The 22,030-nt window shown below is 49.4% G+C and overlaps 8 protein-coding genes across 8 annotated transcripts, besides 3 other annotated features; 3 read left to right on the top strand and 5 right to left on the bottom strand.

Annotated features, from left to right (window-relative positions):
- Positions 1–589: 589 nt before the first annotated feature.
- FPSE_10467 (uncharacterized protein) lies at positions 590–3,481 on the top strand (the record flags this gene model as incomplete). Its single annotated transcript, XM_009263584.1, has 1 exon — positions 590–3,481. One exon carries the CDS (start codon positions 590–592, stop codon positions 3,479–3,481), a length of 2,892 nt encoding a protein of 963 aa, XP_009261859.1.
- Positions 3,482–3,697: 216 nt separating this feature from the next.
- FPSE_10468 (uncharacterized protein) lies at positions 3,698–4,555 on the bottom strand (the record flags this gene model as incomplete). The annotated part of the gene is made up of 1 exon (XM_009263585.1): positions 3,698–4,555. The coding sequence occupies one exon, from the start codon at positions 4,553–4,555 to the stop codon at positions 3,698–3,700; it is 858 nt and encodes a 285-aa protein (XP_009261860.1).
- Positions 4,556–5,008: 453 nt separating this feature from the next.
- Positions 5,009–6,200, bottom strand: FPSE_10469 (uncharacterized protein; the record flags this gene model as incomplete). The annotated part of the gene is made up of 2 exons (XM_009263586.1): positions 5,009–5,703; positions 5,765–6,200. 2 exons carry the CDS (start codon positions 6,198–6,200, stop codon positions 5,009–5,011), a joined length of 1,131 nt encoding a protein of 376 aa, XP_009261861.1.
- Positions 6,201–6,500: 300 nt separating this feature from the next.
- On the top strand, positions 6,501–7,028 carry FPSE_10470 (uncharacterized protein; the record flags this gene model as incomplete). The annotated part of the gene is made up of 2 exons (XM_009263587.1): positions 6,501–6,841; positions 6,923–7,028. The coding sequence occupies 2 exons, from the start codon at positions 6,501–6,503 to the stop codon at positions 7,026–7,028; spliced, it is 447 nt and encodes a 148-aa protein (XP_009261862.1).
- Positions 7,029–7,194: 166 nt separating this feature from the next.
- FPSE_10471 (uncharacterized protein) lies at positions 7,195–8,243 on the bottom strand (the record flags this gene model as incomplete). Its single annotated transcript, XM_009263588.1, has 2 exons — positions 7,195–8,152; positions 8,203–8,243. The coding sequence occupies 2 exons, from the start codon at positions 8,241–8,243 to the stop codon at positions 7,195–7,197; spliced, it is 999 nt and encodes a 332-aa protein (XP_009261863.1).
- An 846-nt stretch (positions 8,244–9,089) lies between these two features.
- FPSE_10472 (uncharacterized protein) lies at positions 9,090–9,683 on the top strand (the record flags this gene model as incomplete). The annotated part of the gene is made up of 1 exon (XM_009263589.1): positions 9,090–9,683. One exon carries the CDS (start codon positions 9,090–9,092, stop codon positions 9,681–9,683), a length of 594 nt encoding a protein of 197 aa, XP_009261864.1.
- Positions 9,684–10,161: 478 nt separating this feature from the next.
- FPSE_10473 (uncharacterized protein) lies at positions 10,162–12,241 on the bottom strand (the record flags this gene model as incomplete). The annotated part of the gene is made up of 2 exons (XM_009263590.1): positions 10,162–12,173; positions 12,229–12,241. 2 exons carry the CDS (start codon positions 12,239–12,241, stop codon positions 10,162–10,164), a joined length of 2,025 nt encoding a protein of 674 aa, XP_009261865.1.
- A 1,099-nt stretch (positions 12,242–13,340) lies between these two features.
- Positions 13,341–15,587, bottom strand: FPSE_10474 (uncharacterized protein; the record flags this gene model as incomplete). Its single annotated transcript, XM_009263591.1, has 5 exons — positions 13,341–14,108; positions 14,503–14,705; positions 14,753–15,118; positions 15,171–15,480; positions 15,582–15,587. The coding sequence occupies 5 exons, from the start codon at positions 15,585–15,587 to the stop codon at positions 13,341–13,343; spliced, it is 1,653 nt and encodes a 550-aa protein (XP_009261866.1).
- Positions 15,588–16,126: 539 nt separating this feature from the next.
- Positions 16,127–16,168: a microsatellite.
- A 1,887-nt stretch (positions 16,169–18,055) lies between these two features.
- Positions 18,056–18,083: a microsatellite.
- A 3,846-nt stretch (positions 18,084–21,929) lies between these two features.
- Positions 21,930–22,027: a repeat region.
- Positions 22,028–22,030: the final 3 nt, after the last annotated feature.

Genomic DNA, 22,030 nt, shown 5'->3' with positions numbered 1-22,030 from the left:
TCTGTATCCCGAGATTGACAGCTTTGGATGAGAGTTTGCTGTTAGTTGGTCGTGTTTCGTGTTACAGCCTACCAAATACCAGTTACAGGCCCCCCCCACTTGCCGTTGTTGTCGGAGTATAGGTACGGCCGAGCCACTGAAAGTCCCATACAATGTGCTCATAATGGGCCTGTCTTGGACGGTACGGCGGGTCCTCCAAGACGCGCTAATGCCCGTGAATTCCGCAACTGTGCTTGAACGGACCTTGGTAGTTGAGTTGGATGACAGAATAAATAAGTCAGTTTGTGTCGATCAACACCCGTATCAGGCTGTGTATTTCTGACACCCTGCAGTCTGACCAGTACATCCTAGCTGGCTGCTCCACCTCCAATGTTACTGAACCTCGAGGTCAATACAAACAAGTGCCTTTCATCAACACCAGAGACTACAAACCACTATTGGTGACAGGACACTTCACAATGTTCTCGACGAAACCGAACTTTCCATCGTAAAACGCCCACCAACCTGCCTATGCGATTTGCGTCCTTTATCTTGCCTTGACGCTTCCTTCCCTCCCGACAGTCTCGCGTCCGATAACCTCCTGAAGGCCATGTCCGGAGACTTCATGCCATCGGCACCGACACCCCTCACCAGCTTCACCACAAATTCAGGCCTGAACACCGCCAGCGCCTCCGTTTCGTGGTACAACCCTACGGCCTGGAGTTTTAACGTGACACGCTATGCGCCTAAATTAGAGGACCTTGTGCGGGCTGGTCCACGACTTGTCAAGAAACTTGGATCTATTGTATCCATCTCCGATTACCTCGATACGACTTCTAATATTTCCGATTACCTACCGGCGGCAGCTGGTGCGAGCGCCATACTCGCTGAGGCCGATCCAACAATTCAGAACATTATGGAACCTGGGCTGGGTACATTCGAGACACCCGGTGCTGATACAGCCGCCACTATGCCAATGGGACGTGTGTCCGTCGACAGTGCCCGTAGCTTGGGCAGTATCTTTGGCTACGCTACAAGCAAGTGGGCTTTGTGCTGCATTGCCATGGCCGTCATTCTAAACCGAACACATATATTCGCTGCCACTCGTCGACGACTACGCCTTCGATGGCCTACAAGACTCTTGTTGCGCATTGTTCCTATTATCTTACTCGTGTTTCAGGCCCGCCAAATACTTCAGTCTATCCAATGTCAGACTTCTCCCGACTTTTCCGAATTACGATGGGGCAATGCAAGCAAGAGTTCCGATCTCATGTTTTCGCACAGGAATGCCTTTTTCAATTCGTTGTCTTCAGTTCTGCTGTTCTCAGCTTCCGACGAGGAGTCTTGCATAGCTGTCCAGATGATACCTTCTGACGAATCTGGCTCTGCTCGTAACTTGACTGGGTCGTTGTCTCTCCTCTGGCCCTTGTTCGGATCGTTCTGCCTGAGCCAATTCCTTGAGACCGTCTCTTGTGCTGTACAGGGCCGCCCAGTAGCCCCGGAAACTGGCATGACACTGTTCGAGCAATCACTGGCTTTCGCCGAGGCGGATGCTGCTATTAGCAATCAGCTTGGTTGGAACTTATTCACAAAGACTAGTTCCACAGATGTTCCGTCATCCGGGCTTGGAAACGCCATAGCTTTGACCCGGTCGATGGTTCTGAAGAGAGTCAACACGTCACCGGAGGTACTGCTTGTCGCTTTTTTGTCTTCGATGACACATATTACGAGCCACGTTCTGGGGGTCTTCGGCTTACAAGCTAAGTATAGATTGATTAGCACTGGATTCTGGGGCCTCTGCTTCATGGGCAGCATTGTATGGGCGGGTATCTCCTTCGACCTCGATGACCCATCTTCCCAGAGTCTGCTCCGATTCCCAACTGTTTGCATCATTGGATTCGTTCCCCATGTTCTGGTCCTACTCGGCATCGGTGTATGCTTGCTCATCTACGGACTGGCTCTGCTGCTCTCTGCTCTATCCCCGCCCTCGGCATCTGATATGGCCTCGATGTCTTTTCGCCAGCGTCTTATTCATGCCCATGAAAACATGCAAGCGAACGTTTCCCTCTCATCCGTTCGGATAACTCGGGAAATGGATTTCTACACGGCTTTACTTCGTACTGGATTTACTGCCATATCTATGGCCAGTGAAGCTGTGTACCTGAACGAGGATAAAGGCATTAGTCTGAAACGACGCACATGGTTGGAAGAGCAGCGCTTGAAGGAGGCTGAAGAGTTGCAAAGGAAGCTGATTGTCGGTGGCCTGCCTGACTCGCGATACGATCAGGTCGGCGCCATTGGTCTCATTCCCATAAAGGGAGGGCCAACGATTGCTTCCAATGGGTACGCTCGCGAACGTGCTGCTCAGAAGATTCCGAAAGGACGTGGTGAGCGCAATGTCCGCGCAGGTATCGGGGCGTCTGAAAGGAGTTCTCGCTGGCTCATGGCCCTTGACTTCTTACTGAGCATCAACAAACTTGTTGCAAGGATCAGCGCCAAGTCCCTACTATGGTGTCTCTCGGTTATTCGAATTCGATATCAGCCTGCTTGGCTCCTTTCGCTTGCCCAGCACCCAAAGCGCATGGAAAGCAAAGACAAACGCAAAAGCAAAAGCTCCGTTCCGATCCAACCGCCACCGAGCGGGCCATCTTTTTACGGCGATGGAGCTATACCGAAGGAGACTTCGTCTGATATAGAAGCTGAATTCAGACGTACACGCAGCGTCGAAGACGAGGATAGTTTTGACGAAGCGCTGTACAAGTATTGGGTCAAGAATGGGTGGTGGGGATCTGCTGATACCAGCGGCGATTTCGAACCCAACTCAGATGATGACTTTGACACCACAAGCGTAATCTCTCTGTCGACCGCTGGTGGAGCATTTGATGACTACCAAGCTTGGGAATCAGACGAGGATAACGACGATGGTCAGCGAACACCTACTCAGCGGTCCCCTCAAATGACCCGCGAGAGCACACCTTTCCAGGACACTCCCATGCAGATAGCCGACCTAGCGCGCCTTCTTCACCCCACGAACCCCGAAGAGCGCGAGGAGGCACTTACATTGTCTGCTCACCTACAAAGCGATGGCATCATGACACGCGCCAAATACAGGCGAATGGAGCAACTGCAACGCACTCGGGTCCTCGCGGCACCAGGGTCTAGTCTGCTACAGCCAAGAATTGACACCATACAACCGGGCCGCAATAACAAATTGGATCTGGATGAAGAGGAGCGTCTTTTGGAACAACTGCTGCTCTCGCGACGACAAGCTTCTACAGCAAGGTATACGGAAACGTCATGGGAGGATGGAGGATCAGGGCTCGGTAGCGAAGGACCACAATGCGTGGTATGTCAAAGCTCACCCAGAACCATCATTGTCTGGCCTTGTCGCTGTTTGAGTTTGTGCGACGATTGTCGCGTCTCTCTTGCTATGAACAACTTTGACAAGTGCGTCTGCTGTCGCCGAGAGGTTGTCAGCTTCAGCCGTGTGTTTGTTCCTTAGCTTTGAACGCGCAAATGATGAGGCTCGGGCATCTTGACAGAAACTGGATGGCTTGCGGAGTAGTCAGGGAGCCTCGGTTGAGCATGGCGCATGTTATTCTTTTTCTTTTCTTTTGGCGTTGGAAGCACATTTGTATCACAATCATGATAGGGTCAAGTTGCACGTATGAATCAGTCATTTGCTTAGGATACGAAGTCTTGATATTTATTGATGCATTTACATAGCAGCCCATTCAATACTAAAGGTTCTCATCCCTCCATCATCAGTCGACTCGTCTGTCTGCGGTTGCCGCCCTCCGATGAGGTACGCTTTCTTTACGGCGGTAGCAAGACGACCTCCTGCTACGATGTCCAGGACGGGGATTTCTTCATCCCAGTCGTATTGATTTGCCATAAAATGAGCGTGAAATCGGAGGGGATCGCCAGGATAGACGCTGTACTTGGCACCAAAGCGTAGACCAGGGGTCATATAATAGCCAGACGTTAGAAGGAAACCACACAAGGGACCTTGTGTAGGGTTAGTAGCCTGGTATACCCGTTCAGCCTCTGATGAGATTAAAGGCCCACTAGACGTAGGGGTGACACCCATAGACTTGATAGCAGATTCCTGTTGACGGATAATTGGTTCAGGCTGGTCACTTGCAAAGACTGCATCCTCTTCAGTATTGCTGGGAGGTGCAGGGCGGCGAGGCTTGCCGCGCTTTTCTGCCACAGCAGCCCTCTGGGCATTCTTTTCAGCAAAAACGTGCTGGGCTGTCTGCTTTCTTGTTTTAAGCGAATCGAGATATAGCCTCCTTGCCTCGGAGCTGGGGTTCTGCAGCACGGCCTGGTGGGCAGCTACGTCGTCTACTAAATAAGCCACATTCTTCCGTAGCAGTGATTCAGCCTCCTCTGGGCGGAGTTCGATGGGAAGCCCAAGGAAAATATTTTGAGTTGGCTGCTGAGGCGCCGTTCCCACAAGAACACCATTGATGTTCTCGCTCCGGCGCAAGAAACCAGCAGCTTCCGAGTCGAAAACAAGGTATCGCCCAGCGATCTTGGAAATTCGAACGGAAGGAGACTGTGGAGAAGCCATCGTATCTATCAAGCAACGCGAGTTAGCGAAAGCTCAAGCTTGAGTTTGCGAATTGAAATGAAGTAGTGAGAGGAACATCATAAGTCGTCTTCGTAATTTTATTATGTGTCGTCACAGAAAATCAGGGGATTGACAGATTAATATGTTTATAATCATAGTGTCCGGTTTGGGGAAGATGTGATAAAAAAGCATTTGTGCTTACCTTTCCGATGTTTGATGTTGATCAAAAGAAAAAAGAGAAGAAAGGTTGGAAGCTTGGAGCTCTTATGAGGTGTTGAAATTTTTAGTCAGGTGGGGTTGCCCTGTGATGATAAGATAAGGAATGGGAGTCCTCAAGCTTCGTCGAGTTGAAGTTAAACTTCAGGAATGAAGTAATACAACCCACTCTATAAAATAAAAATAAAAGGGCAGACTTGATGCAAGTGACAAAAGGATAACTGTTTAATTTTTGTCTTAGAAATCAAGGCTCTCCTTCTTTGGCTCATTTGGTTTGGCTGCCTTGGTCGGCTCTTCTTCGTCACCGATTGGAGGAAGACTGAAGGGTGTGATAACCAGCCCGCTAGAACTGCTTAACTTGAAAGACAAGTTCTCTCGATTCCAGGTGCCTTCCAGGCCACCGCCCTTCTCATGAAATACTGGCAGGCTGTGGGCACGGACTAGTCCCTGTCCTTTGTCCTCGTTCCCAGGTTCTCGAACAACTGGGGCTTGTTGCAATGGAATCAATTCAAGGACTCCGTCAGATAGCAGCTCCATCCAGCGAGTCAATCCTGTCGAGCGTGGGAACAGAGTGACTGGAATGGTTACAACAGCTGTAACTTGAGCCGAGAACTGTCGCAAGAGTGCCCTCAGGTCATGCAAGAATTTGAGGATTTCTTTGGGCTGGCTGGCGGCAGAATTGTAAAGGGTAGGTGACAGAAGACTGGGCACAACAATTCGATGAATAGTGGAAGGGGGTGAGTTCCTTATCTTGGACGTCACTTCGGTGATACATTTCTGGAATGGTGTATGTGTAGGGGAAGCCAAGGGACCTTCTACAGGCATTGTATGTAGTTGACCCTTGATAGCGCTGTTCTCAAGGCGCTTGGTGAGGTCAAAGGTATGGCAAAAAGTGCTTTGTGTCTGGCCGGGACTTGTTGGTCCTTGAGAATCTAGTCCGGCCTGTTAGTTACTATTTCTCAGGCAATACAGGTAGAGATATGGGGACAATACCTCTAGCTGGAACGTTTCGTTGCCCGAGTGTCTCGTAACGCCAAGCAATCTTCATCTTGTCGTCTGAGGATGAACTCGACTTGCTCTTCCTAGAGCCTTCTGGATTTCCAAGACCAGGAAGTTCTCTCCTCCAAGCATCGCCAAAACCCAGTAGATGGACTTGATGTCCTTGCACAAGTCCTTCAGCGGCGTAGTATCGTAGAAGCACACCTCCGAAATCCGTTGTTCCAGTCTCTTCGACCAGCAAGGAAGTTCCCATGGGCATTCCAGCATGACCTGACAAGAGTTGGTCTAGTGACTGCGTACCCGTAGATGTCGTCAATCGTCCATCTAATGGTGATGGTCTTGTTCCTGGCGCCAGAGACTTCTCTTGCCGAGGAGTGGGCGGCAAAGATCCCGGCGCTCCAATGACGACATTACGCTTTCGAAATGACATGATTCCTGGCTCTCATGTATATCAAGACTTGAACTGTATGAGAATAAAAGGCAAGTTGAGAACTTGAAGCTTGCACAGTCATAGGTACAAACCTGTGAGTCTTGTGTGTGGGACCCACCAACAGGCAAGTTCCATTCGACCCCACCAACTTTTTCCCGGCTACATCCAAACATTTTCTCTTGCTCGAGACAATCAACAGCAACTAACAGGACCTACGCATCATACGCGCTCGCTCTTTCGTTCCCGGTAGAACACTATAAACAACTCCACATATTCTTATCTTCTCACAACTCATTCAAAATGGCTAGCGGAGATGCCACCCTCTTTGAGGAGTCCTTTACCGTAATGGAGTACGATCAGTCAAAGTATGATCGTGTCGCACGCATTCATTGCACATCGGCCGACTCGCAGACCATCATGTCGCTCGATATCAACATCGAACTATTCCCTTGTGTCCGTGGTGACTCTCTGCACGTCGTTTTGACAACAACGCTAGCTCTGGATGGAAGCAAGGAGGAGGAGAAGGGCTGGCGGGACGTTGGTAAGGGTGGTGATGCGCCAGCCACGATTGCCGACCTCTACGACTATGTGTGCCATGGCAAAATCTACAAGTTCGAAGAGACATTCGATGGAAACACCATGTACGTTCGCGACCCCAAACCCAAGACGCTCATATTGTACCACATGTTGAATGCAATATACTAACCGATTGTAACCTACAGCAATGCCTACGTTTCGTTCGGTGGTCTCCTCATGTCGCTCCAGGGCCCTGTCAAGAAGCTGACTCCGCTCCGCGTCGACAACGTCTACCTTCTTGTCAAGAAATAATCCGAAGCGCAAATGATACATTTATCTATCTAGATTATAGCTCTTCACCGCCACCGCAGGCTTTTGCTTCCTCGCTAGCTTTAGGTCATATCAATGATACCCGAACCAAAACCGCCGCCTTGCCCCCAACAAGTTTCAAAGTGCTTCAGTTTTACCGATTTCAGGCTCAGAGTGGGCGCCAATCGCTCCGATGCGGACCTGGAAATGGAATGTTGCGGCGGATTCTCTGTTTGATCTGTTTGATCTCGGGCTCGTTTTCGTCAGTCAGAATACCGTGGCGAATGAAGAAATCAATCGTGACGAGGGCGCAGTTGGGTTTAAAGCGCCCCGCAGCAAGATCCGCCTTGACTTGATCGACGTCGCATAGGTCGAATCTTTCAGCTTCACCGTCGCTTGGTTGAGGAATCACATCATTGGAGAGCTCAAGATGGTAGACCCATTGGCATTCCGGGTAAATAAAGTCACCCTCGCCAACGTGTCCCTCGTCTGTGATGTAGATGTATGTGACGTTTCCGACGAATTTGGCATTCTTGCGGACAATGCTATCGGGAAGACTAGCTTCCTCATCAGCCTCTCGGATGACACACTCGAAGGGGTCCTCTCCGGTCATCAAACCGCCCGCCACGGTATTGTCCAGCATGCTGGGAAACGTAGACTTGTTTCGAGCGCGCGTGGGCACCCAAAGACGAAGACCATGAGGCGCAGTCTTGTCTTTAACATAGGCAACCATGTGAACACCGTAGCGCATCGTACCGATCAGGCCCATTGCTGCTCGCTCCATGCTGAATAAGAGCTCTCCGGTGCGTGCATAGACAGGCCACAGCTCGTTTCGCCAGCCACGGAGAAGGGGAAACGTTCCATTTTGGCGCCAATAATCAGCGAGGGTGGCGACACGGCGGGTGCGTTCCTCTTCTGTTGGCTCCTGGAATAACAAAATGGTTCTTTCTACTTCGTCGCATACCATCTTGCCCCTGATATCCTCGGGCACTTGGTGAAGTTCTTTGACAACGCGATCTAGGACGTAGCCAATGGGGTATGTGCCTTGACTGTCCTCCCACACCAGAGTGTACAGACCTTCATTCATCTTTGCGAAAGCATCAGGGTCTGTCTCGGCATAAGGAAACCTTTGTATATAAGCTATGTGTACTTCAAGCGTATGGGTATGGACTCTTACGCATCGACTTCATCGATGAGATTGATGTTTGCTTTAGCCATATTGATTAACGAGCTGTGATCCAATTTCTGTGGCTGGACCTTTCTTCGGTGATACGGAGCCTTTTGCGTGTAGTTGCTAGAGAATGGTGACCTGATCAAACTGCGGGTTTTTGTTGTATTGATCTCCTGTAGTTGAAGTTGAACAGCAGGATACGTATCAGTCCTTGTCACACTGTATTCCCTCTTGAGCCTGGTGGCTGCTGATGTGGGTTGAAATTGTTTGCCTTTGTATCGTTGATGAATCCTTGTCAAGAATAACATTTCAACCTGTGAGTTCCCATTCACCTTGGGTTAGTTCGTCGTGACTGCCCCACGTTTTCGGTGAATCTAAGCTAAGTAAGTGCATTTCCTACTAATCTATTGTAACAATGAAAGTGGCAAGTCGCAGTCACAGTCTCGTGTATTATATGTTCTTATGGCACAGAACGTCAATGCAGCCGTTAGTTGTTCTTCCACAGCATTGTAATGTTTACAGAGGCATCAAGTTTCTGGCTGGCAATAGATGCGTAAATCTTCACTCTCCCATAGCCTACCCTACACATCATCCTGTCATATGTCCTGAGGAGGTCACTGACAGCTCCTCATGCACCAGTACCAACCAGTACCAGTACTAGGGGGCTGGGGTTGGGGTATCCTTCCACTTGCTTCTAGATTACCCTCGAAACGCCCACCAATCGTTTCACACCACCACGAAATAAACCAAACGACAAAGCTAACAAACTCAACATTAACTACCTATTGCCTATTGGACATACAAAAGCTCACCACAACCACAATTGATAGTATCAAAGAAGATACATCTCCTGTTCCGAATTGTATAACTTCAGCATAATAACCACATACATCATGTCGAGTCCGCTATTCGGCATTGTCCCTGCGGGTCAATCATTGATCACGGAGCCTTCATCGACCCCCTCACCAACTTCACTACTCTATGCCCTTCCCACCTCAAAACCGTTTTCTCACATCGTCGTATTTATGCTGCCTGGAATTACACTACCGCCAAACACCGCTGCAGCAATTTACCTCGCCACAGCCACTGATGTCGCCGCTGCTGCTCAAACAGGCGGCACACCCAATTTCCGCTTCCTCGGCGGCATCGGCCCAGGAAAAGAGAGTGCCATGTTCAAGGTCAGTGGCGGAGGCGAGGCTAGCGACCTAGTGATCGGAGTGTCTGTTGAGCCGGAGGAATCCGTGGGCCAGCGATTGCAGGAACTTGCTGCCAACAAAGCCAGCAACCCATCAAGTGGTCAACCGAGCACTGCCATTTTGGCACAGCGCATTATCCAAAACGCATTCAACTTTCTATCAAGCTTCAGCGGCACCGCAGGACCCGGTGGTGTTGAGGTCGTGCCTCTTAAGGCCTTTGAGAACTGGTGGCGCAAGTTCGAGTCAAGAGTTCGAACAGATCCTAGTTTTCTTGAAAAGCAGACCGATTAGTCCGGGCCCAGATTGCAATGGGCGAGCTGTTCTATGTCAGAAAGAAGGATACTCTGGTCACTTGAAGTTACATATTCGGGCAATCTGCGAAAGGTTTTATACACAGTAGGGTTGGTATAGGAGGTTAGGTCTTGGAACCACATGATTTACGGGCGTCTTGTTAAGAGCAACTACGAAGAATCAAGAATGTTTGAAGGGCAACCAATGAATATTTACACAAACAATTATCGTTTTATAGTGACCCCTGAGTACAAGTTGTGATATAAATTCGAAAAAAGCACCTCAAACATGTTGCCTATCTTGTAATATCAATATCATGAACTTTCACAACGCCTATCAGATGATTCGTGGTATATGCGTTCTTTTGAACGCCAAAATAGTGATGCTGCATCAGCCTTCCCAAGTCCCCAAACGCCATAATAGAGAAAAAAGCCCACCGCGCGTATACGACTCTTGCATTAAACCATCTCCGACAAGACTACTCATCTTCCTGCAAGGCCGTCATGAACGGGCTCTTGGCACGTGTTGGGCTACCATTGCGACTCTTTCGACCTGCACTCAGCAACGAGGGCGACAAACGCTCTCGGCTCTCGGTTCGCACCACAAGTCCAGCACGATCCATTGCTGAAGGTGGACGAGTCAGTTCGTCCGCTCGCCCTGCAAAAGCACTGGGCGTCGCTAGACCTGATGTTCGCCCCTTTCGCGACCCATTACTGCTGCTGTCCGAATGATCGTTATCATCTGAGTCGACATCGCCCAGCTCAAAATCGGAATAGTCACCCTCCTCCATCACTCTCTCATACGATGGCCCAGAGCGACGGCCGAAGATTTTGCTGACCAGAGAGGAGCCGCGTCCTGGCTTTCCAGAGCGCTTGCGTCGCTTCACCATGCTGAATATCTTCCTCCTTCGCTCAGGTTTGCGGAGGAGATAAGCAGCGAGCAAGATTATGATGATAAAGGCGACGACACCGCCGGTGGATTTTCCAGGCTTCTTCAGGATGTCTTCGAAATCGTCGTCGTCGTCGTCATCATCTCCGGTGTGAGGAGCAATTGGCGAAGAACCAGCGTGTTGGAAGTCTTCTGCGATTCCCTTTTCTACATTGCTTCCAAAACCAACAGGCAGCTCCGAACTCGAAGGAGGAACTTGTCCAGCGGCGTAGAGAACCATTTTGCCCAGAGTCCAACTTAGTTCGACACCGTCAACTGTATCCACAGGCTTGAAAGGGTCATTGAACGATTTTTCTCCATCATCCTTGACTGTGTTGTTGGCCCCACCTTCAAGTCCAACTCGAGGAATGCCAATACCGTCGTAAAGCATATTGATGAGCCATGACGCCTTGAAGCAGGCCAATTGCGCCTCCTCTGCCTTCTTCTCAGGCGACTTCTTGCGCTTGTCCAGATCGTTCTTGATATCCGACCAATCTCGACTGCAGTATTCCATGACGTTGTTCTGATACGTTGCCAAATCGTATGCTTTATGCTTCTTTCCAAAAACACCGTGTGTTGTATGCCAGTATTCAGACACTCCGACGAAGTGGTTGATATCAAAGTCGATGCCAGGTACATGCTGGCCGTTGACAAGACATGGTTGATCTTCACAGGGCTTGTCCTTACCCAAAAGAGGATATGTCACTCGCAGGCACTCGTCAAACTTTCCAGTACCAACCAAAACCGTCTTATCCGAGGCCTTTTCAACAAGCTCGCCATCAGGGGTAGTTCGCAGACCCTGAGGCATACACGGATCAGGTAGTTCATGGGTGGTATCGGTGTTGTAGTGTTCCTGCAGGCGTTCCACGTAGCGGCTGCGAGCTTGGTTGGCGCCAAACCCGAGCCAGGTCGCAGTGAAGACTTTGTACTCGGCGGGGGATCCATCAAGCGTTCGCATGCGCACCAACTTTAGATCATCGGCATGTTTTGTGGATTCGGTGGCATTAGGGGCAAAGGCTATCTGTGCAGATGCGCCGCCCATGTCCAAGAAGCCATATGTGTGGTGATTTTTGCCGTGGTCGTGCTCCTCAGGATGATCGAACCCACCGAGCAGGTAATTTGCCGCAATCCAGCCATATAGACCCTCAGTCTCTCCAGAAATAACTTGAATATGAGCATCGCAGTCAGGAAGGATGAATTCCGTATTCTCCTGCAAGTAAGCGCACATCGACTTGAGAAGCGCTGATTGTTGAGGCTTTGGTAGCAGGCGCATACCAGCCGTTGCCATAAGGTATACGGGCGTCTCGGATATTTTGCTATCAGGAACTTCATCGAGGGCGATTTCGATCAGTTGTTTTAGATGGTCGGGTCCGATCTGCGACGGGTTTTCGGCAAAGCTCGACACTCCGGGATGGATCTTCTTGTTTTCCTTGAGCTTGATCTTGGGGAGAGCCTTGAGCTCAGCAGCGGATGCATCTTTGGCGGCTTTGGCATGGTTCTTCCACTTGTAAATGTAGACTCGGGTTCCAGAAGAACCGGCGTCAAGAATAACGCCGTATTGCGCTATACAGAACACACCATCAGTCAACAGTAGAGTGATCAGAAGACGAATACCGACATGATTTACCCATCAGGGCAGACGACTAATCGGGAGCGAGTGCGAAATTGCGACGAGTGTAACGGCAGCTTTCAGGGAAAACGAATTCGGTGCGCGATGCAATGATATCTCTCGCTATAAGGAGGGGAATCTCGATGCGGCGTATTGCAATCAAGGTTGATGGTGTTGCGATAACGGGGTGATTGAAATTGTATATTGTAGGTCTCGACGATAACGACGGTTTCGCAGAAGCGGATCGGATTCGATTAACTAGAGGCCAGCCTTGGAGAGGGAGAGATTGTCGGTTGTGTTCAGCAGGTGAAGCGAATGTCGAGCATCGTCTGGATACGTAAGCGAGTGAATATTAATTGAATGCTTGAAGCTGAAAACAAGCCGTTGAAGAAGTAGGTTCCAAGGATTCTGATGACAAGGTCGAAGAGGCCAAAAGAAGGTTAGTGAGAATGGATACGAACAAGGATTCAACGATAACACGAGCTAGGAAGTGGATTGGATGTCGAATAGTGATTATTGCGCGCGGCGCGGTAGGACAGTTGATGCATATGATAAGGGTAGTCGATAAGACGATACTAGGAATCGAAAAGATGCATGCAGGCAGGGTATAGGAATAAAAACAACAGTGGCCAATTGGTCTAACTAATTCTGTTGCTCAAACAACTCCATCTCATGCAAAGTGGCGTCAACAAAGTGCATACGCGGCCCGACAAGGACTGAAAGTTACAGACACATACTTGTACACACCATGGTCCCTTGAAACATCACGTGAGTGATATGCGAATGATCTATTCTTAGGTAGGTACCTAGGTACCTAGGTGGGCATGATACGAACAAGATCATGAACAAGAATGATCAACGATCAATGTCACAAAAAGGTGGTCTCACAAGGAATAACTCCCTCCACGGGAAAGAGACCATAATCACTAGGGATTTCTTAAAACATTTTTCTTCTCCAAAAGGCAATTTCTTCTAATTCATTTTTTCCTTTACCCGAACTCCTGAAATGAGACAAACTACCTTTGTACTTAAAACCACACGGCTATATCCCCAGACATAAGAAACGTTCCATCTTTCCCCTCTCACTGTATTTCCCAGTCGATCAATCCCTCTTCATAATCTTAATGCCCTCGGAGTCTAGGGGCCATAGTCTCGTATACTTGAATGCGTTGCTGCATCCAAGTCATGACCGCGTAAAGTCCTTGAAGCATCTGGGGTAACGAATCAAGGTCATCGGGAATTGGACTCTGGGGCGCCCAACCATGAGCTTGGTGAAAGTACATGTTTGCGGCAATTGTTGCCTTTTCGATCTGAAGTTCTAGATCCATGACTACTTTCAACAGCTCCGCCTGCGCCTCTCTGCTCAAACTAGGGGTTTCACAGAGCTGGTTGTCATCGTCGTTGTAGCGATCCCTAGGGGCAATGTGGACTGGGTGAGACCCCAAAGACTCTCGCTGATGGCCGAGTTTACTGTACTGAATTGATTGCCGAGAGGATGGTTGTCGGTCTCCATAGGTAGGATCATTGGTGTTTGACAATGGATGCTGCTGAGGCGCAACGAAGGGAGCTGAGACAACAGGCTTACCTTGACCCTCGCTAGTTGCTTCTCTTGCCTTGAATCTCGCGCGTAGATCTGACCCTTTGCGGAGTCCCATCTTTCCCAGTTTTCTGCGCGTCTGCATACATATTCTGCTCTTGATGAGCGCGAAGACTGTAGTAGGCTTGTTGGCGGGTCCAACAAACGCCCTTGAAAATCTACCGTCAAATAGCGATGATGATGACGACGACGAAGATGCTGCACCCAGTACCGGCTGGGTTTGCGGCTCGGGCCTGTTGTTAGAATTGCGTGGCATACTGAGTTTTTGTGAGTGCATGAAACGGATGTGTGCCTACTGATATCGATAGTAAGGAATGCGAGATGATAGAACTTTATAATTCTAGACACACTCGTGATTTATATCTCCTGCTGTACCGAGGGCTTGGAAGCTCCAAGGAGAACACGTGCTGTGTTCTTGGTACATGTCTCTTTGAATGGCTGTGGGTTTGTTTTGGGGGAGAACAAAGCAAGTGCGACGTGGGCTTAACTCATTGTTAAAATGTGTGTTTACCTTGTTAACGATAGCGTCTTTGACATACTCGATGCATTCGAGATATTGTTGTCGATTATCAAGGATATGCCACAGTTTTGTTCAGCCAAACACGGCTTACTCAACCTTCTCTACTTCACAATCATAAATGCCTTGTAGGGACATCCATCGCCGGGGTGTTGTTCGCCTGACTAACTTTGATACCAGACGTCAAGCCGACACCCGCTAAGCCACCGCGATTGATGAAACCCGGGGCAAAATTGTTGGGCGATTGTCTCGATCTACCGAATCCGGTCATGGAAGGTCCTGTCAGAGTCGGCAAGCCTGTGCCTTGATGTACTGTTGATCCGCCCATAGTTGGTCGGCGAAGCCCACCAACAGGCACTCCTGAGAGATCGCCTTTCTTATGTCAGTTATTACTTGGACAAACTAGGCAAAGAACTCACGATGAGACGATCCTCCAAGCCGTGACCACTGGTTTCCTCCAGTTGCCATATTGTGATAGTTTCGCGCGGCACCATTGTTCATTCCAGAGACATTAACCCGGTGGCTTTGTCCAAAGACCGGTGCAGGATTGTTCTCAAGATTGCCTTGTGCAGTCATATTGCCACCGTAGCCCGGGTCGAGCTGTGCTGCCTGCAACGTATGATCAACAGCATCGGATGCCGCCCTTTGAATCTGACCAAGCTCGGCCCTCCTCTTGACTTTGTCATATAATTCTTGCAACTGTAGAACTTTGCGGCTCTTTTCTTTGTATGCCTGGGAGATTTCCTCGTGCTTCCGCCTCAAGCTTTCCTGCTCTGCTGCTAGACCTGTTGTTTTGTCAACAGAGGCACTGGGCATTGTGCAGGAAAGAGCACTGACCTGACATTTTATGGTGAAGCCCCTCGATCTCTGTATTTGCGTCGCTCACAGTCTTTTCAAGACGAATGCCGAGGCCCGAGTATTTTTCGGTGAGTGTTCTGTATAGATGCTGTTGGTAATAAATGTTTTGAGTGGTCTGATAGGCCCAGAAGCTGAGAGCACGACCGGCACACTCCATGATGACATTGGGACTTAGGCCACTCAGAACGCTGGTCTTGTAGTCTTCACTTGGATTCAGATTTGTGATGACGGCATCGTCGGGCTTCGTAAGTTGTGATTCGCAGGCAGGGCATGTATTGCGACGCTCGGCCTCTTGACCAGTAATACCGAGTCGTTGGGCGCATTCTACACAGAATATATGACTAGTGACACGACGTTAGGGGTTTTCGGATTGATACAAAATATACGTACCTGCATGTTGTCACCAGAGCACGGTCGCTGAGTTCCCTCCGGCACTTGAGATTGTTACAAGTAAGTGCATGTTCCATTCTCAGCGCAGTACAAGTGTTGATGCCTTTGGATGTCGAGTGATGTACTTTGATCAAGAAGCTGAAAGGTTGGAGGTGGAGAAAAAGAGCAATCTCACGAATAGAGCTGAAGTGCCTATGAGGCAAGTATGGATGGAAGGAGCAGGATGGCCGTGCCTTCCAAATATGGAAAACGGGGTTTGCATTTGTCACCTTGTCAAAATACAAAGTGAAGCACAAAATCGAGTATATACGTATTTAAAGTACAAAACGTAAAGGTTTACACAGGCAGGTACCAATGTAAGAAGTAGGTATTTGGAAATGCATGCTGTAGAAAGTAAATGGTCGTGGCCTCATATGATTGTCGTAAGCTGTGATCCGCCTAAGAGAACGACCTGCGTCCCCAGGGTACATGGTGCCCCTATATGACCCGTAAGACTTGGGAATCGCATGTGAAGTAAAAGTACACCGCGTTATGCTCATTTTTCGTCATTTCATCCATCCCGTCTCATATCATATCACCTCATCTCAAGTGAACCGTACATGCCACGTGAGTCCTCATACATCGAGTGTTGCCCTGGAGTCATCATATCATGCCCGTACGATGGACCATCCATCATTGGAGGCACAGATGATACGGAGCTCCATTGTCTCGAGCCAAAGTCCCACCAGGATTGTTGTGCAAGGTAGTTTGCTTCCTCACTGGCTTCTCGTTGCTCTCCCGGGACCTCAAACTCGAGCTCACCAATGAGTGAGTCGAGATCAGCTTCTAGGGATGTCTGCAGTTCCAGTAGGGAATCGGATCCCATCATAGATGTGCCGCTCTTGGGGAATGACGATTCGAGGGGTGGCGATGGAAGAGGGTCACTCAAGGAACATTGCGATTGAGCCAAGAGGTTGATCAGCTCCTGCTTGTCCAGGGAGCGAAGTGCAGAAACGTCATGATTTGGGTAAAGCCGCCGAAGGACCGACCGGCACTCTTCGAGAGATTGTGCAAGGCTATCCAGAGCTCTGGGAACAACAAGGTTAGCCAACTGCCGCCAAGACTTGCGCAGATATCTGAATTGACATATCACTTACTTTCTAGATGGGATCATTCTTTGGCGGTGTTTATCGTAAGAGCAATTCTTTGGGGCTCGGCTGGTGATGCATTGGCCACATGGTAGCTTGCCATCACAGCGAATCTTTCTTCTTTTACACTCGGTACAAGCATGGGGAGTTGTTATGCGCCGTGTGCCCGCAACCCTGGGCCTTGCATTGCTGGAAGCAGCTGGCTGCTTTTTGGGAATAATTCCCTGGACTGCAACAAAACAATCAGTATTAGGCCCGAAAAGAAACCATCGTGAGGTAAAACGCTGGAATTGAAGACAACTTACAAGTGTGAAAGGAGCCGCCAGAGGCAACCTTAGTACTTGAAGGAGACATGTTTACGGATAGATCGACAAGGAATGGTCTGCGCTAGTCGGGAAGATAATCCTTTTGTATTCTGTTGTGTAAGCCACGAAGTGTAAAGGGCCCCCAAATGCGATGTGTATAAGGCTTGACGACATATTTAAGTACTGGCAGTCTTGACCATGTAGCCGTGCCAAGTTAACAGTAGAGCGACGATGTCACGTCGATTCGTTTTCATTCCCAGTAGTCACTCGTAGCCAGAGCGCCACCCCCTGACCCCGGTCAACTCTCAGAAGTGCAGTTCAGAATAATGCGGAGAAGTTAACGGACGCTACGAATGAATCGTGGGGAACAGGAGAAAGGATTCTTGATTCGTGGGATGAAGTATATCCTTGCACGAACCCATGAAGGGGGGAGATCCAGAGCGTATGGGGTAGCGTCACATAGCATTACACACACACACACACGGCATGGACCTTGGACCTTGGACCAAGGGCCATGGGAACGTGTTCCTGCTCGGAGAAGAGGGGGCGGTAATGGATGGTAGTGGGTGGCTATGGGAGGTGAAATTAAGGCAGGTTAAACTCAGGGTCCTTGAATCTTGGTGTTGAAGACTCTCACTCACCTCACCGTTCGGGCATGGCGACCCATTGGGAAACTCTTGCAGAGAATATTTGTACGACAAGGGACGTGATCTGCTTAGCCACCTCTACGACAGATCAATTCCTGCGAGTCATTTCGTCTGCTGTACCCGAGGCTAGTTACATAGAGAGAAAGACAGGCCGAGCCGGTCAATGCCTCTGCGGATATTATAAAGTGGCCCCAGACCAGAAGTATGCAATTTAGAAGTGAGGTGACGATTAGGTGATGCTTCATTAAACATGTCAAGTTGTGAGTATCAGATTTGAGTCGAGACGGGGCTAGTGAACCATCCGTTATCCCTCTCATATCCGGATCCAACGTAACCTGGTCCATAGCGGAGGGCATATTAGCTTTGACGGGCCGAAGCAATCACGGCAGTCGAATGATGGATGGACGGATGGATGGATGAATGTACGAATACTGGCAAAGGCGGGGAGGGCCTGGACGGATCTTTGAAGAACCTCGGCGTGCGGTTGTTCCCTTATTTCCGAAGGTGTAGCATCGTCATTTCTCTCTCTCCAACACCATGAATGAATGATTGGGGCTCGATGCGGTGGCTCAAGGGGCAGCCAAGGTTGACCAGAGGAAAAAGAGAAAAGGGTTAGACAACCTCTCTATGCAGTGACTAGAGACAGAAGCGGTCTAGTTTTTTAATGTATTGTGTCGTGTTGCATCCAAAATGTGCATTAGACTGCATCTTCACTGCATTCGAGCCGCCGATGTTCGTCCTATCACGTCCAAACCATGTCCGGAACCCCTGTCGATTTTGCATTTATCCAGGAACCACATCTCAAGCTTCCTTTTTCGGACTTGGCAACTTTTATGGTTAAGTTGGCATTTCTCCAGACAGACAGGTCAGGTACTCAAGGTGCTGTACTGTACTGTACCTGACCTGATCGTCTAGTCCACCAGCGACTGGCCGAGGTATTGATCTGATCCAAACCAGACCAGACCAGACTGTGGGAATGAGGCGTTTTATGTCTGTACTACGTGTTGGTCGAGAAGCGAGATAATGGTATCCAGTATGTTGGCCGTATAAGAGATCCCTCTGTCCAGCTCTTGTTCTATCTTGGCAAGACTACAGTATTGTACCTCGAGCTCGACTCAAAATCAAGTCTTTCAAACCACCATCAGTTATTTCATTCCGCCCTCTTCAAAAGTCAGTGGTTTTATTTTCCGTCAAGCGCTAAACTATATCATATCATGCAGGCATTCATCCGATGTTACCATTCGCCTCCTCACTGATTTTAGTCTTTCCTTGGTAATTAACCATTCATAGCCTTGTCTTGTATTTTCCTCTCTTCTTTTTTCCCGCCCTCAGCCGCCATCACCTGCGCAAAAACCAAACCACCAGAGATGTCGCAGCTCTCACACTCACACTCTCACTCACATGGACCAAATTACGAGGATGACAGCCTTTGGGCACCTCGACCGAATCGAGTCTCGCATCGTGCGTGTGATCCATTAATCGACCCATTCGGGGACTTTTTACATACCACTCACAGCACATCAACGCAAAGAACTCTGGCTAAGTCAAGGATTTAGGATTCTCGGCCCGTACCATGCCATGACATGAATTACCTCCAGGATCTGCACCCCGGGTTTTCTCCCTCTATTGCTGTTTCGGCCCCTGGTTACCGACTAGGGAAGGTGGCCGGCTGGATAATAGGCCGACCTACTGGTTATCTCGTCTCCTCTTGTGGTCGAGTATCCAGTACTGTAGCATTGGCCCGTCTCATTATCGAGACTCCACAGGTTAGACCTTGGGGCCCATCGCCAAGATTCGTCCACTTCATAACAGACCCGGTATAATTCACCGACCTTGCTTTCCACGTGAGCTGTCTATCGGAACACATGGACAACCATCACCACTGCTCGGCCTCGCGATGATATGAGGCTAAGACCCTGGACGGATGGGTCTCGTCGCAAAGATCGAATAGCCTCATGGCATTGATGGACCGCGATGCATGCACAGCACAACGCAACGCAGAACCGCTCCGCTCCGGACCTGAAGCGCCACCCGAGTGGCCGTTGTCTTGCCTGCGTCGTCCTTTTTCCAATATTCTATCCTCTGTAGAGCGGTCGATCGGCACGCAAACCCGTGGTCACTCGCTGGCAAACTGGACCATCTCGGCCGGATTCAACATCGGACTGTCTATAACAAGAATAAGCTCAGCTCCAAAGCTACCCAAGCCATCCATCAGCCGCTCAACACCCTATTGACCTTGTTCGCCTCTATTGCTGACAGTTTACATGAATATTGGCCCTCAAGATGAGCGAGGCTGAGGATTTCCAGACTGGGTGACCGGCTCGTCATCGTGAACTACATACCAGAACAGGATTTTTTTTCCCTCATGCTCGGTGTACATCTCGGAAATCTCGGGCACGCCGCCAGACCAAGCATCTCTAGTCTTGTATACCAGAACTTCGCTCTAATCGCTCATAGGCACGAAATCGACAGCCTGTCACGGTCCTTTTGCGTCTGTCGATCATATCACTGTTTCTAAAATGCTTTAGCAACCCCTGTAATCTCCCAACCCCGGCTCGAAATAGTATAGTGGCAGCTCTGTTATACTACTACCCCATACTCTATGTGACTTGATCTGATAAAGGGCCAAGGATGGGCCTCGAGCTTGGGCTTAGGCACCTATGTAACGACGGCCTAATGGCGTAGTGACAGCACCCCTCAGATTCGGCATTCAAGCGAATCCAACCTCGACTTGCACCCGTTCAGACTAGTTGCCGCCTGCTTTCGGTGCCAAAGCGTATGATCGAACGCAATAGAGCCGGTCAAGATTCATGCCGAAGCTTTAGTCCAGGCTCGCTTAATATCTCACTACCCATGTCTGTGATCGGAGTACATCAAGTTCACAACTTGGCAGAGCAATCATGCTACTCTGTACCTACCTATCTAGACCTATACAGCACATAGACTATAGCCCATCAAAGCCATGTTTGTCAAGTCTGCTGCTCCATGTATGCACAAAAGATCGATTGCTTGGAGCAAACGTTGCGATTGGCCATACGTTGATTGCAATGCTTTGAGCAGACCTGCCATGTCGGAGACTCACGGCAGCGATAGGGGTCCTGTCAAGTGTTTTGGTAGTACTGCGATCCCGCCCTGGTCAAACTCTGATTAATTGAAGACCGAGTATGGGAATGGGCGATGCTTCTCCGTCGTAGTCTTGGCCTTTGAATGCTGCTTGTATACGTACATTATTCATCGCTGACACAGGAGGCAAAGCAGGATGCCGGTCTGGAGAACCTAACAGTTGCAGTATAGACTGTGGCGACAAGCAGAAAGTAAACAACACCATCAGACTGTCTAACTGTCCAAAATAAACGTCGTATTGCCGTAAAGCGGTGAGTGGTAATAAGTTCCGTGATCCGTCGCCGATGTGACTGTTGATCAATTTGAAACGTCGTAGTACGCTTGCCACTAAACGCTTCTCAGGGCCCGACACGACTCTCTTCTATTCCATCTTTGTCGATGCTCCCACTTTTCCTTTGACTGATCCGAGCAATGATAGGACCTTTCCATAGCCCTATGACTTGCGATAAAGGTTTTGATTTGACGGTTGCGGGCAGATCCCCTGAGTTCCGGTCGAGTTCAGGGAGGCATGCATGGCATGGTGTTGAGCCACGGTTCGGCGACAAACGCCCATCGACTCAACTCCACAATTCAAACTATCTCGGACAGATGCAGGACAGAGTTTCCGGCAAAATTCAAATCTTAACAATACCTAGGAAGTTCCGGCAATAGTCAAGTTATCAAGGTGAGGAACCACTTGTATAACCTCACCCGAGTCATGAAGCTTGTAACTCCCGTATTTTTAGCGAACGACAAAACTTTAATAATTGCGCGCTTTTTCAACGACTCCATAAACATCCAAAGTCTAATACATATCTCTTACTCAAGCGATATTGGAGAAGTGGCTCATCGAACCTTGTCCTGGGTCTTGGGATGACAAGATGACATGTTTGCTGAGACCATCTCTCGCCCCCCTTGCTCCATGAACCATCACCACCAGGGTGTTGATGACGAGCGCTTAGAATACAATGGGACAAGACGGCGGAGATGCAAGGTTTCGAAAAGAAAAGAAAAAAGATTACTATTCCCCATAGTACGACTTTGACGCGCTTTTGCCTACCTGGGTAGCCAAACGTTAACTTGCCAGGAACGTCGGGAGGCATCCCGGACATCTCAACGCTGGACATGCATGAGATCATAATCATGAGGCAAACTATCGCCAACTCCAGCACATACGACCACAGGTAGTGGAAAATACGGGATCCCGTCCGCTCTCCCTTAGTCAAGCCACTAACCGGCGGATTAGTAGTTGGGTCGGTGACGACCAG

This window comes from Fusarium pseudograminearum, chromosome 2, assembly GCF_000303195.2.
Source record: "Fusarium pseudograminearum CS3096 chromosome 2, whole genome shotgun sequence".
NCBI lineage: Eukaryota > Fungi > Ascomycota > Sordariomycetes > Hypocreales > Nectriaceae > Fusarium > Fusarium pseudograminearum.
This window is presented reverse-complemented; position numbering and strand designations above follow the sequence as displayed.